Source organism: Nicotiana tabacum, chromosome 7 (genome assembly GCF_000715075.1).
Source record: "Nicotiana tabacum cultivar K326 chromosome 7, ASM71507v2, whole genome shotgun sequence".
NCBI lineage: Eukaryota > Viridiplantae > Streptophyta > Magnoliopsida > Solanales > Solanaceae > Nicotiana > Nicotiana tabacum.
This window is the reverse complement of record NC_134086.1, coordinates 161,241,270-161,256,374: the sequence shown is the minus strand read 5'-3', so window position 1 is coordinate 161,256,374 and position 15,105 is coordinate 161,241,270. Positions and strand designations below refer to the sequence as shown.

At 37.9% G+C, this 15,105-nt stretch overlaps 1 protein-coding gene across 3 annotated transcripts; it reads left to right on the top strand.

Moving 5' to 3' along the window:
- The first annotated feature begins 1,645 nt into the window (after window positions 1–1,645).
- LOC107806310 (phosphatidate cytidylyltransferase 4, chloroplastic) lies at window positions 1,646–14,987 on the top strand. 3 transcript variants are annotated; one of them, XR_001652644.2, is made up of 9 exons: window positions 1,647–2,128; window positions 2,612–2,913; window positions 3,924–4,114; window positions 10,545–10,669; window positions 12,419–12,552; window positions 13,219–13,334; window positions 13,839–13,897; window positions 14,004–14,105; window positions 14,407–14,987. XR_001652644.2 is itself a non-coding variant. In XM_016630446.2 (7 exons), exons 1-7 carry the CDS (start codon window positions 1,874–1,876, stop codon window positions 14,496–14,498), a joined length of 1,215 nt encoding a protein of 404 aa, XP_016485932.1. In that variant the 5' UTR covers window positions 1,646–1,873; the 3' UTR covers window positions 14,499–14,987. The 3 variants fall into 3 exon arrangements, 1 of the variants encoding a protein (XP_016485932.1); XR_012693630.1 differs by lacking the exon at window positions 13,839–13,897; XM_016630446.2 differs by lacking the exons at window positions 13,839–13,897; window positions 14,004–14,105 and having other exon boundaries at window positions 1,646–2,128.
- Window positions 14,988–15,105: the final 118 nt, after the last annotated feature.

Here is a 15,105-nt window from a genome sequence, read left to right as displayed (position 1 = left end):
AGATTTTAAAGTAAAGAAACTGAAGACAAGTAGAGAGAGAGAGATTTATTATTCAACTTCAAATACATGCACATAATGAATTGAAATCTCCTCTATTTATAGAAGAAAGGAAGCTGCTGTGTAAGCTGCTACTGCACGATGCTGTGTAAGTTGCTCGTAAGCTACTACTGCAAGCTGCTGTGTAAGCTTCTTGTAAGTTGTTTGTAAGTTGCTACTGTACCAGATATAGATAATCTTGTGTCGGGGGTAATATTTATCCATATCGGAGTACCGAAATGATAAGCTTCTTCAGGAAGCTTATTTCCAATAGAGTACTAAATAGATAACCATATTTACGGCAGAGTCCCATATGAATAAGCTTCTTCAGAAAGCTTATTTACAACGGAGTACTAAATGAACATCCATAATATAATATAATACATACATATATATATACATATATATATATATATATATATATATATATTTATAATACAAATACAAAAGTTGAATAAATTTACAATAAAAGATTGTCGTATACAAAAATATAAATTAAATGTAGGGAGTGCTATGTATTTCTTTACCATAATTTAGCACTTCCTAAAGAAAATCACCTAGTACTTGTAAACTTTAGTAAGGGCATAAACTTTTCAATTCATGAGCCTTAATTTGCAAGTAATTAACCTAATGTGAAATGGTACACATTTGCTCCTAAACTTTGACGAAAAGGGTCACTATTCTAGCAGTAGCACCACAATAAATGGAATTCAAATAATATCAATTGCACAGCGAAATTAATAGCGTCAGATTAATTGCTCCACATTAACCTCCTAATGCTAAAACAAATTCATTTAAAATTCAATTCCTAAACTATTGTAACAATCAAGGATGATTATAATGCTCGAGGACAACAGTTGAAGCTGTTGCCCCGATCTTGACTTCCACCTGTCTTAATTTTCATCTATTTTTGATTCTACGTATCACTTTATTATACGAGTGAATCGATTTTACCTTATATAAAATATAACTGTAAAATTGATAAAGATGCCAAATGTGCTATTTTTTGTATGAATATTTCGCATGTTCTTTTGGTGGGTGTCGTGGATGTGAGAAGGGGTGGTGAAGGAGTAAATGTGGTCTTTAAGTTGTATTTTTAAGAGGAGGAGAATTAATTGTTATGGTGATGTTCAATTTAGAGAGATTAAGAGACCGTTGGGACATAAGAAACTTTTTTTTTTTTAAAAAATATTTTTATTTTTTTTCGAAATCAACGTTTGTTCATAAATTTCGAATTTTCACTTGAAGATGCATTTTAAAAATTTTTGAAAATTCGAAAAACTCCGAAAAACTGTTTTTCAAAATTTTCACTCAAATCACTTACAAAACTTCAAAAACAACCCAAAATTATATTCATGTCCAAATACAACTCAAAATTTCAAATGCCATTTTCACTTGAAATTTTACGATTCTTATGTTCAAACACCTACTAAGGATGACGATCAAGAAAAATAGTTGTCAATTTTGGACTATTTCACAAAGTTTAAGGGTAAATTTAGATCATACTGCATAGTTCAAGGGTGATTTGAACTATTTTTTTTTTCTTTCTAAAAAGGCCAACGCATTAATTTTTTTAAGACAATTTCCCAAAATTGAACATTTTCCATAAAAAAAATGAGGAAGCAAAAGCCGGTAAAAACAAAAAGGTGTTGCTAATTCCTATGCAAGTAGCGGTGCTGAAATACCAACCCATCCCGTCTTCTATCACTTACATTCTCTCTCTTCTTTCCATTCAACAAATGGCGAATCTTGATTTCGTCTAACTCTTTTTTCAAATATGCCTCAAAATAAAGCTTAATTGAACTCCATTATCATCAATACCCTCAATTTCATATTAATGGCTTCTTCTTGTATAGATTTTGATAGATTCAAGCTGCTTCCTCTCTCCCTCGCTTCCCTCTCCAATTCCCACTCTCCTTCTACCTCATCCAGAGCCTTAATTTTGACCCGACCCAGATGTTCAATTCCAAGAATTGGGCTTTTTCTTGATGGGTCCAGAGTTAAGAGAGAGGTTTCGGGTATCATACCCAGAACCATTTTCTTGAAACATCCTCGAATTATTACTGCCGTTGCTCGTGCTGAACCGAATGAGGTAACTATTAGTCCTTGTTAGTTTGGCTTGAGAGTTTTATAAACTTTTAGTTAAAAAAAAGCCGTGATATGTGACAAATTTATATAAGTGAAATTGTTGTAATAGAATGACTTGACCCTAGTTTTGTTTGGCATTTAGGTAATAGTTGGTTGGTTGATTTTATCAATATAGCTATATCTTTTATTTTTGATTGTTAGAAGAAAATGTCTGCAAAATCATGATAATAATTATTTAAGTTGAATATAAGATGAAACAGGATCGCTACTTCTCATTTGATGATAATGAGTGGTTCAGCTTTTAACATTAGCTATACTACTAAGTTAACTGTTGCATTAACCTATGTGTGTGTGTGTGTTTGTTTGCTCTAATTAATCACATTAGGGAGTTATATAAGCATTTTTACTTCTTATCTTGGTTTGATCTATGCATGTCATGGTTAAAGCAGATTATTGAATTGGAATCACTGAGATAATTATGTTGTAGGAAGTCAACAAAGGCAACAGTACAACGGCGAGGGAAATTCCCACTTCTGAACTTAAGCAGAAAAATAGTCAATTGAAGAAAAGGGTAGTCTTTGGACTTGGTATAGGTATTTCTGTCGGAGGTGTGGTATTGGCTGGAGGATGGGTTTTCACGGTTGCCCTTGCTGCAGCTGTTTTTGTGGGTGCACGAGAGTACTTTGAGCTGGTTAGGAGTCGTGGAATTGCTGATGGAATGACTCCTCCTCCTCGATACATATCAAGAGTTTGCTCTGTAATCTGTGCTCTCATGCCTGTACTCACACTGTAAGTGTCATCATCTACCTTTTCAACATTCATTCTGTTCAGAAGACACTGTGCCATTAATCCCATGCCACAGATATTTAGGAAGTGGAACAATAACAGCAAGGTTTCATGCCTGCATCATCTATTGTACGTTGATGGATCAATGTAGCGCTTCAAAGAAAAAGTATATATGCATGGACATAAAATATTTTTGACGTTACTTCATGATACCATTCAATATTTGTGACCTTTGCTCATTAAGATAAATAGATTATCTATTTGCTGTCGCATTGACCCTTACCAGAATTATCAGCGGAAAGACTTTGTTTTTTACAAAATGTCAACCATGCATTCCATTGGCAAGACCTGCATTACTGTGACTGTATTTCTCAGTCTTTTAGAAAATTAGGCCAATAATGCTAGAAAATGATGACTTGATCCGTCAATCATTTATGCATTGAACGCCAGCTACCTGTGCTAGCTAGCATTGTGTGTAACCTCTTGTCTTTTGTTGTACCCTTTTTGGGCTCCAATACCTTGAAGAATTATGACTCATTTTGTGCATCCCGATTTAAACCGGGAAGCTACCACTTGATTAAACCCTTTTGTTGGGTTGAACTTGCTTGTTTAGACAGTCCAAGTCTTTGCTTTATCCTTTAGATTAAAAAACGGCAAAATTATCACTTCAAGAAGAGTTAATGGGATAAAATTTTTACAGAGCTATGAATGTCATCTTGAAGGTCTTCTTTTTACTTGGATTAACAACAACCCGAAGACACTGGTACTTTTATCATGCTTCCCCAATGGTCACACCCTATGTATGATTTTCTTCTACAATTAGGCTTTGTTCTTCCACAGTAAATGGACAATGGTTTCTCTCTAGAGTAGCTTGATACATGCTTGAGGACAGTATACAATATCTTAGAGTTGTTTTAATTGTTATTTCTTTCTTGTTGTTATGATTTATTTCTTTTCTGGAATTTGTTAAGATGAAGATTTTCTAATTGATTGCTCTTCGAATTTTTTGTCAGATATTTAGGTCAGATTGATGTTTCTGTTACCTCTGCGGCCTTTGTTGTTTCAATGGCACTGCTGATGCAAAGGGGAATTCCTCGTTTTGCTCAACTTACTAGTGCCATGTTTGGGCTCTTTTATTGTGGCTATCTCCCTTGTTTCTGGGTTAAGTTGAGATGCGGTTTGGCGGTACCTGCTCTGAATACTAGTAAGAACTGATGCCCCTTGTTCTGATTGTTTAGAAATAGAAAAGTATATACATATGTGCTAGCCCCCAGGGCTTTGGTCTAGTGTAAGAATGCAGAGCGTGACGTCTGGGTTAGGCACTCATCATGGGTTTGAAACCTGCCGTAGATAAAAGCATGGTGTTTAAGTGGAGAAGGGTAGAGGGGCGAACCCATTATCGATTGAGTTTCGGACCATGTGAAACTATCCCTTGAGGATTTCTCGGTTATTTAAAAGTGTACACACACACACACACATATATATCATGATCAGAATTCATGATAACGCTTCTATAAAACATAAAATTCCTCAATCCCGCCTTCATCACCCATTGTTTGAGTCCTGTTCTCTCAATAACCCTCTAATGGCCAGACGAAGGACAAAGTACTTTCCATTGTCTTCCTTTTTTAACTACTCAATTATTTAGACTTAATTTTCTGAAGTTATGAAGAAAAAACTAGATCAAGTAGAAATACTGAAGAAAAATTATTGGCAGGATCTTAAGAATCCATAAATTAATGGAGTATGTTTTCTTATGTCATTTGAAGTAGTCGCTATAACTACAGTGTTCTTTTGTTGAAAAAAATAAATGTACTATAATCTTGTGTTAGCTACGTGTGTGTCTCCTTTAATTTTAATATTTGTATCTGTGTCCAGCAGGAAATTAATGTTGGCCACGGCGTTGCGTAGGTGCTTTTCATGGTCTTCAATGAGCTATATTTTGGGTATAGCTTTTACATTTCAGTATCCCAATTGCCCCCAATCATTCCCTATTAGGATGATAATCAGGTTATGAGCTTCATTGCTCATTCTCAATTCATGGTTGTTGATGATATTCACGCCAATAGAAAATGTAGGGAACTTCTAGTGTTAGAGAACCTAAATTATTGAATACTAGAATGAGACAGCCATAAGATATTGGGCAGTGGGAATTTATATAGCGACCCCCAGTAGTGTGGGATTGAGGGATGTTTGTTGTTGTTGTTGTTGTTGTTGTTGTTACCTTTAGGCTTGTATGTCACATTGAACTTAGAGGCGGATCTAGGATTTCTTGAACATGGGTGCACCACTAAAAAAAAAATAGAACAAATATTATTAAGTGGGAATCGATCCTTGTTGCTCAAGGTAAATAACCCAAGATTCAACCAAATGCACCATTGAATCTTTTGGGAGCATGGGTGCCAAAAGACAATATTAGACTAATTTTTAAAAATACGTACATAAAATACATAGTTTGAAGGAGAGACCATGGGTTCATGTGCCCCATAATTGGGGCTATAAATCCGCCCCTGATTGAACTAATTCATAACTATGGACGTTAATGTAGTTCTTTACAAAAGAACCTTTATTACCCCGGAATATGGATACCAAATCATAGGAATGCTTTATTTGTTCCACATTTATAGTCTGGCATCGACACTAGTGGGACAGCCCTTCCAATGACAAATCAAAGTTGCAGTTTTCTGTATAATCTTTTTAATTCATACGCTGTTATTACTTATTTGAGGCACGAGTGTCACCCTATTGCGCATACAGGAGTTCACACTCAGGAGTTCTCCCAAGATTTTGCTGTCTCCAGAATTGTTTTCTTTCGGATACAAAAAATGTATTCTTAGAAAGAACATTTTAAGGTTCTATATGCCCTTTATTACTAGCTTTTTGGTGTTTCCAGATAGTGGTTTTGAGCTAGAGAAGTTATTAGTGATTTTTAATGGTTTTGAGCTAGAGAAGTTATTAGTGATTTTTAACTCTTTGCAAGAAGATGTTATAAAAAAAATGTTATCAAATTTTTTTTGCAAAGAGTAGTCTCCAATTTAATGTTACATCCATACTTTGTATGTGAAATGAGTTAAATTTACTGCATAAAGAAAGATAAGTTTATTTTTTCTTCTTATAAATTTTAGAAGAAAAAAAAATAACTAAACTAATTTATAACTCTTTTAGTCGATAAGGCACAAATTGGAACAGGGGGAAGAGGTTGCCACTAGAGTTAAACACTTGAAAGTGTGTTTTATTCTGAAAGTACTTGAACTATTTTGCCTTATTAGCAAACCATTAAAAGTTTGCCGATTTCAAAAGCTTACTTCTCACTTTTCCTTTTTGAGTTGTCCCAAAATAATGTCTAATTTACCTTTTTGTTGTCCGAAGATAATGTACACGTAAAATAATCTTCCTTCACCTTAACAAGAAAAGATTTTTTTCCACATATTTCTATGGCTGATGGGTATTTAGTACATTCTAACCCTTGTACGATTTTTCATTATCGTACTTAAAAATACAAAACCATCACTTAGAAGTCCTAACCCCAAATGGTTAGCTAGAGAAAAGGTCCTTCCACAAAACTATCACTTAGGGGTCTCTCTCTCTCTGTGTGTGTTGTCTTCTTTTTGTTTTTTATGCAAACAATTCTATTTGGAGGGGCGGTTATCTGCTATGGGAGCTTGGAGGAGTAGTGGAGACGCGAGCACTATGTGGTCAACTACGGCGAACTATGTGAGGAAGGCGGCGAGAGAGGTGCTAGGTGTATCGAAGGGTTTTTCTGGCAGGCACCAAGGAGACTGGTGGTGGAATGACATAGTCCAAGGTAAAGTGGAGGCGAAGAAGGTAGCGTACGCGAAGTTGGCAGGGAGCTCAAGCGAGGAGGAGAGGAGAGCGAATAGAGAGAGGTACAAAGTGGCTAGGAAGGAGGCGAAGCTGGCGGTCACGGAGGCTAAGAATGCAGCGTTTAGCCGTATATACGAGGAATTAGGGGAGAAAAGAGGGGACATGAAGTTGTTTCGGCTGGCTAAAGCGAGGGAGAGGAAGGCCCGGGATCTGGACCAAGTGAGGTACATCAAAGATGAGGATGGTAGAGTATTGATGGGAGATCCCCAGATTAAGCAGAGATGGTAGACGTACTTCTATGGTCTTCTAAATGAGGAGGGGGACCGGGATATAGCGCTAGGGGACTTGGGGCATTCGGAGAGTCTCCAAGATTTTAGGTATTGCAGGCGCATTAGGGTCGACGAGGTCGTGGGGGCTTTGCGTAAGATGAGTAGGGGTAGAGCGACCGGGCCAGATGAAATTCCGGCTGAGTTTTGGAAGTATGTGGGTAGAGCAGGATTGGAATGGCTGACTGGGTTGTTCAATGTAATTTTTAGGACGAAAAGGATGCCGGAGGAATGGAGGTCGAGTACAATGGTACCGTTGTACAAGAACAAAGGTGATATCCAGTGTTGTAACAATTATAGGGGTATCAAGTTACTTAGCCATACCATGAAAGTCTGGGAGAGGGTGGTGGAGGTGAGGGTAAAGAAGACGACGTCTATATCCGACAATCAATTTGGGTTCATGCCGGGCCGCTCCACTACGGAAGCTATCCACCTTATTAGGAGGTTGGTGGAACAGTACAGGGATAAGAAGAAGGATCTGCATATGGTGTTTATTGACTTGGAGAAAGCGTATGACAAGGTTCCTAGGGAGGTGCTCTGGAGATGTCTTGAGGCGAAGGGCGTGCCGGTAGCCTACATAAGAGCGATCAAGGATATGTATGATGGAGCTAAGACTAAGGTTAGGACTGTGGGAGGCGACTCGGAGCATTTCCCGGTTGTTATGGGATTACACCAAGGCTCTGTGCTTAGCCCATTCTTATTTGCCTTGGTGATGGATGCTTTGACACATCATATTCAAGGGGAGGTGCCATGGTGTATGCTATTTGCTGATGACATTGTTCTAATTGACGAGACGAGGGCAGGTGTTAACGAGAGATTGGAGGTTTGGAGATAGACTCTCGAGTCTAAGGGTTTCAAATTGAGCAGGTCTAGGACAGAGTACCTGGAGTGCAAGTTTAGCACTGAGTCGAGGGATGTAGGCGGGGACGTGAGGCTTGGGTCACAGGTCATCCCCAAGAGAGATAGCTTCAAGTACCTTGGGTCGGTGATTCAGAGGGATGGAGAGACCGACGAGGACGTCACTCACCGCATAGGGGTGGGCTGGATGAAATGGAGGCTTGCATCTGGAGTCTTGTGTGACAAGAAAGTGCCACCGATACTCAAAGGTAAGTTTTATAGAGCTGTGGTTAGACCGGCAATGTTGTATGGGGCAGAGTGTTGGCCGGTTAAGAACTCCCATATCCAGAGGTTGAAAGTAGCAGATATGCGGATGCTGAGGTGGATGTGCAGGCACACTAGGTTAGACAAGATCAGGAATGAAGATATTAGGAGGAAGGTGGGCATCGCCCCTGTAGATGACAAGATGCGGGAAGCGAGGCTCAGATGGTTCGGGCACGTACAGAGGAGAAGCATCGATGCTCCGGTGAGTAGGTGTGAGCGGTTGGCCGTGGTGGGCACGAGAAGGGGTAGAGGGAAACCTAAGAAGTATTGGGGAGAGGTGATCAGGCAGGACATGGTTCGTCTGCAGATTTCCGAGGACATGACCCTTGATAGGAAGGCCTGGAGGACTAGCATTAGAGTTGTAGGATAGGGGTAGTGGAGCTTTCCTTACTGCATGCCGGGGGTGAGGCGAGGTTGGATTAGGGTTGATCTTAGATGGTTTGCAGTTTATGTTGAACCCACACTATTCTTGTTGTTTATCTTAGATTCCTTAGACTCTGGTTACTGTTATTGCAAGTCATTCATCTTTTAATTTTTATGCTTCTGTTACTATAATGGTTTTTACTGGAGTTACTAGTGAATTCTCTTTTCTTTTCTTGTTTTCCTTGTTTTTCTTTATTTCCGTCGTTCTGAGCCGAGGGTCTATCGGAAACAGCCTCTCTGTCCTACCGGGGCAGGGGTAAGGTCTGCGTACACATTACCCTCCCCAGACCCCACTATGTGGGATTTTACTGGGTAGTAGTTGTTGTAATTCTATTTGGAAAAGGCGAAACCCCAGTATAAGTTTTACTCAAAGGGGGTCATTTGGTTTTCGGGATTAGTAAGATTAGTATAGCTAATCAACAACAACAACAAACCCAGTGTAATCCCACAAGTGGGTCTGGGGAGGGTAGTGTGTACGCAGACCTTACCCTACTGTGTGAAGGTTGAAAGGCTGTTTGCGATAGCTAATCCCAATATTAGATTTAGGATTTATTTATCCACTGCCGGCCTTTATAGGAGTAGGGGAGCGTGGTGAGATAGATAGACGTCCAATCCTGCAGCAGCAGCTAGTTGCTTGGCCTTAGTCGGATAACCAGTGAAGACACATCTCACAGCTCTAGGATCCAATTTCTCATGAGAGGTCCCGGTTACATAGACATAACACACACTGTTTGGTTATTGTTATTAGCTAATACCGGTATAAATTTTATACCAAAATCTTGGTATTATCTATCCCAAATAGAAAGTGGGATTATAATCCTGATTATATTCCAGGATTGTAATCCTCGGATAACCTTTTGTTTGAACCAAATGAACCCAAGAGCATTGTACCTAATGATTAGCTCCAATTTCCATCAAATCATCTACACGAAGCAGCACGGGATGCGTACTTCAAAAGTAGAGAAAAGTAGCAAATGTGTTGATCCATATCATTTGATTTTCCTTAAAGGCTAAAGCTTTCTCAAAAATCTTCCCTTTTTATAAAAGAAAATTACAATTTTCCTGTGAGATTAACACATTGTATAATTATATATGATTATTTATCTGCATATGATGTAACAGTTAGACTTTTCTTTTGTTTCTTTATGTCTGTGGCAGTGTATGTGCTACTTCGATTAGGAGTCATTATTTGTGTCTCACTATTTGATTGACCCACTAAAACTCCCAGCTCAAGAAGGCCAGGGCTATGAAGAAGTTTCCTATTGAGACAATCAAGCATGAACAGAAGAGTGTGGTGTCAAACAATTGTTACAGATTTAACATCCCAACAGTGTAATCTGATATGATACTTTTATTGGATAAATATAATCTGATATAATTATCTTAGCCACTTGTTTTTTTTTGGTTGATAAATAGCTTCGCCTCTTATGTTTCATGCCTTCAAAAACCTAAAATTTTTTTGTGGGGGGAGGGAGAGTAAGTCGAAGTATAGAATTATCAGCTGTTCAAGTAAAAGGCAAGACGGCTTTAAAGTAAACAAAGCTTGCATTTGGCCATTACGGGTGTAATATTAATGTTGCTATATGAACACCCCGTGAAACAGTAAAAAAAGATAATTTAACTTGATATCTAAGCCCCTGAAAGGGTAGCCTAATAGTCAAAGAGATGGACTGACAACCTTGGGAACAAGTTCACTTAGGTGCATTCTTCTTCTTAGGCCTACCTATGTTGGTGTGAGGTAACAAATATCTAGTGAATTAGTTGAGATACGCGCAAGCTGGCCTAATTTGATGTCTAATGTAGCATTTGAAAATTCTTTGCAGTTGGTTTCTTCGACAGCTGATCCGCTAAAGCTACTGGTCTTCTGACTTTTATTGGCGTTTCAATGGGTTTACACAGGACTGGGAGCATCGTGGCCTGTCATTTTTGGAGGCCAAACTCAGTGGACTGTGGGGCTTGTGGCAACCTTAATTTCATTCAGTAGTATCATTGCAGCAGATACATTTGCTTTTATTGGAGGCAAGGTACTTTTCCACTCTTGATGTTATTTTTGTAAATCGGTTCTATCCTTGTTCAGATGTCTCAGACTAAAACAGTCCAAAGACTGTTTGTTTTCTTGTTAAAAAATGTAGTACATAACCTGGCATTATCATATTTTTGGTGCACCTGTCCTTGATGTCATTGCATCTTTTATGTCATCCTATCATGAGAAATATGATAGACTTGATAAGACAGTGAATTGGCTTGTCTTGTATCCTCTCCTGTTCTTTTGTTGTGTAATCATGGAAGTAGTAGCTATTTAGTAGAGATTTAAATGATTATTTTGGATCCATTCTAAACATTGAAGATAAACCTCCTTTGGTTTTGTCTGGCATTTGTATGGAATGCAATATTTAGGGAAATTTGAGCTTCACTGTATTATTCTTGCAACTGTAACATTCACACTGTCTTAGTGCTGGATTCTTTATATAAATCCTCTGTAAATACTTTACTTCATTCTTCTTTCCCAAACTAATTAATTTAAGTTAAGCTAGGGGTTCCTAAAACTAGAGGTTCTCTAATTCTCACACTCATCCTTAAATTGGCATACGTCTCTAAGTAGACTAAGGGCTCGGGTTCATGATAACAAGGGTAACTTGAAGTTTAAGTGCCCTTATAAAAGAAAACTTGAAATAATTGTAAAATACTAAAATTGATATTACCGATGTTGAAAGGACCAAGGTTTGAACGGAATTACCGTCCCAGAATACTGGCTATACACAAAGAAAGAAAAATGACACCAACAGTCCATGTCAATGTGCATATTCGCAGACACAAACACATAGACAGAAGGGGGGGGGGGATGCGTGTTACTCTGTAGTTGGATGAGCTATGAAGAGAAAAAGAATCCGAAGAAGGAAATAAGCTGGAGGCGAGAGAGAGGGACAGAAGACGTATTAAAGATGTCTCAAACTTGATTAACCATCTATACATAATAAAGGCCACATGTGTAAGCTAGTAGCATTGCCTTCAGTATTCTTCTTGGAGAACCAGACTTGACACCAGCTTGCCTTCAAATAATCTCCTTAGAGAACTAGATTGATGTCTTGGCAGATGTGGTATCCAGGATCTCTTGCATTCGCGTAAATCAGCTGTCATTCTTACTTCAACAGATTCTTCTGAAGAATGGATGTCACTGGGAGTTACAGACATCAAGAAATCAGCCAAACAAGTATGTAGATTGCCTTGTCCTTTGTAATCCAATTCCAAATTGGATTTTACAATTAAGTCTTTAGTAATATTATATATATCCTATTTATAAATATATAGTAATTATGAGTATTAAATTGTAAAATCCAATTTGGAATTGGATTACAAAGTACACGGCAATCTACATACTTGTTTGGTATGCGATGTGCAACTTAATATAAAAGGTTTACGAGTAAGAATCCAACTTTGAATTGGATTCTTCTGCATAGGGACAATTTGGCAGTCACGAAACCCATTTGAGTGGGATTGACATTGACCCTTTGAGCAACTTAGAAACTAATGATAGCAAATGAGCACAGTAATGCTATAATGCTTCTATGCGGAAGTATGCATCTCTTGGTTTCCCCTTTGCTTGTCCTGTTCCTCTTGCTGTCCTTTAATCTTTGCATGCTGGAAGTACAACAAAACTTTTCTTAGTTCTAATGCTTTTTTATTTGGAGTAGTGGAACAAATTCAAGTAATTGTGATGTCTCTTTGGTGGTCTGTGAAGGAGGAGCACATAACAGAGTTGAAATCCTTTGCAGGCTTTTGGTCGGACACCGCTTACTAACATTAGCCCAAAGAAAACCTGGGAGGGAGCTGTTGCAGGCTTAGGAGGTTGTATAGCCACTTCTGTGTTGTTATCAAGAATTTTTTGTTGGCCTACATCCACATTAAGGTAATAATATTTTCAATGGTGTTAATTACTTGTTTTGCAGACCCTTTGATGTGTCTATAGCTGCAGTAAGGAATATTCTCCTTGTTGGTGGGTGAATATACAGGGGTGGGGCTAGGATTTGGATAATTTTTTTTTTATCTTCCCCCCCCCCCCCAATTTTAGAGAGGTAAACTAATTACAGATATATTATTTGATAAAAATATAAAGAATGGAATGATATACAGTGGTTCTTTCACCTTTTGGCACATGCTCTGGTTTCCATAGCATTTCCCCAAGTGTAATTTTGAGTCTTTATAACTCTGTATGATATCGTATACTCATGTAAAAAATTGAATACTTTACAGGAGTAGTGGGATATTATGTCATATTAACTTGTCATCACGTTTGCATTTTAGTTGCTAGCGCTTAAAAAAGCATATCAGGAGTTCTATTTATTACAATTTTTATTTTGAAAACTCATGTTTGGAGTTTATACTATCATTTGTTTTTTCTTTCTAAACTAGCACATGATATTTGAAAAGTTTTTTGGTTTCTTATTGTGGGTGTATTCACATTCTAGGTTGGTGCAGTTTGAGCCTTAAAATTGTTTAATCTTTCCTGTGAACCTGTAAATTGCGGAAAATCATTGCTTTCTGAATTCATGTTTGTGTCTGAACGGCTTTTCAGTGCTGTAGCTTTTGGATTTCTAAACTTCTTTGGATCTCTCTTCGGTGACCTCACTGAGTCAATGATCAAACGTGATGCCGGTGTGAAGGACTCAGGATCTCTCATTCCTGGACATGGTAACTACTTCTGTACCTTTGATTGTACTTTTCACTGATAAATTGAACTCTGTTCTGACGCCAAAACATAGTAGGCATACTGTCTTATCCCCCAAAAAAGGTATGTGCATACTGGAAATTGAATCTCTAAATACCAAATGGGGAAGATAATTTTAAAATTTTGAAACTTGAGAGGATATCATTGCTCAATGAAGAGGTAACAAAGTTTGTCATTTATGTGTCCTGTCATAAGTTTTTCGACGTGAATTTACATGTTAGTAAAACTTTATTCTCATAGGCTGATATTGGTATATGACGGTTTGAAAGTTTGGTTATCTCTGACATCAGGCACAACTATATGAGGATATGGTTAACATTTGGACTGTCATTATATGCTAGACAATGGAATTAATGTCACATGAACCGATATTTTGGATTTTCCCACAGTATTCGGCGTGCTAAATTCTAAGTAGACCATTTCTTTGAGATAGTATTCCAAAGGTCTTCTTTATGTCGTTGGAACAGGAGGATCATGTACTATTGATGCCTAGTGAAGACAATTGCAGCCATGAAGAATCTCTGATGTACTTTTTTTTTTTTATTAAAAAAAAATCTCAGATGTACTAATGTGTGATTGCTGTGGGTTGTGGACATTCTTCGTTTATCAACTTCCATTTAATTTGTTAACAGGACTATAATGGCGGGAAAATAAAAGATTTTCTGATGGTCTCATTGTCATCTTTTGGACCCAGTAACCAAAACTCTTTGGGTAGTCATTGCGGCAAGATTAGTGTAAGACTCCTAAAACTGAGGTCACATGTTGAGTTATCAAACTTGAGCATGACAATCCAGGGGGGATGTCCAATCAATGAAAATCTGCTACTTGCTAGGTTTTCTTATGCTTTCTTAACGTTCTAAATCCCATCTGTTGTGACCTTGTATAGCTATGCTAGATTCTTATGAGATACTTCCCCAATTCGAAATGATCATCCTTTAGCATTGTTATCTTAGCTGAACGAGAATGTTAACTGGCTAGTAGCCTCGTGGCAAGTTTCTTGGGTCTTTCTTGAATGAAGTGATGCCTGTTTTGCAGGAGGAATACTGGACAGGGTGGACAGCTACATATTTACGGGGGCATTGGCATACTCCTTTGTTAAATTGTTCTTACCACTTTATGGAATTTGATGAACCTGGTAACGATTCCCTACGAAGAAAAAGGATACTTCATCGCTGTTCTCTTAACTTAGGAGCAAGCACAAGGTGACTTACTCAATACAGTAGAGCAACATACGACATAGGAGGTTCCATTGAAGGTCAGTTAAGTTTCACACGACAAGACCCTCAGATTCTACTGATTCATATACCTGATTCCGAGATCGAGGAAGTCAAGTTCATAGTAGTTTCAGCACTTTAGGATGACAGACCGGGGAAGGGATCCGCATGATGTTTGCGGATCAGTGTTGGGTTGTTTTGGCTGATACTAAGCCAGCTCCCCCATTGTGATTTTATAATTGTTGCATAATTATGATTCTGCAAGTGTATATTCGTTTTAGATAATTATGATTCTGCAAGTGTATATTCGTTTTTAGTCACAGAAATGTCATAATCTGTTTAAATAATTACTGGCGATTTGACATCTTAATAATGAAGATGAGAAGATTTACCGTTCTTCAAGTCCTGGTAGGAAATACTGAAGTTGCAACCTTTTTCAGTTGCATCGAGTGATTGGATATGTTCGTTCTACTATATGCTAATTCTCTAAATGTCTCTCAGCCTGAAGTTATTGATGTGT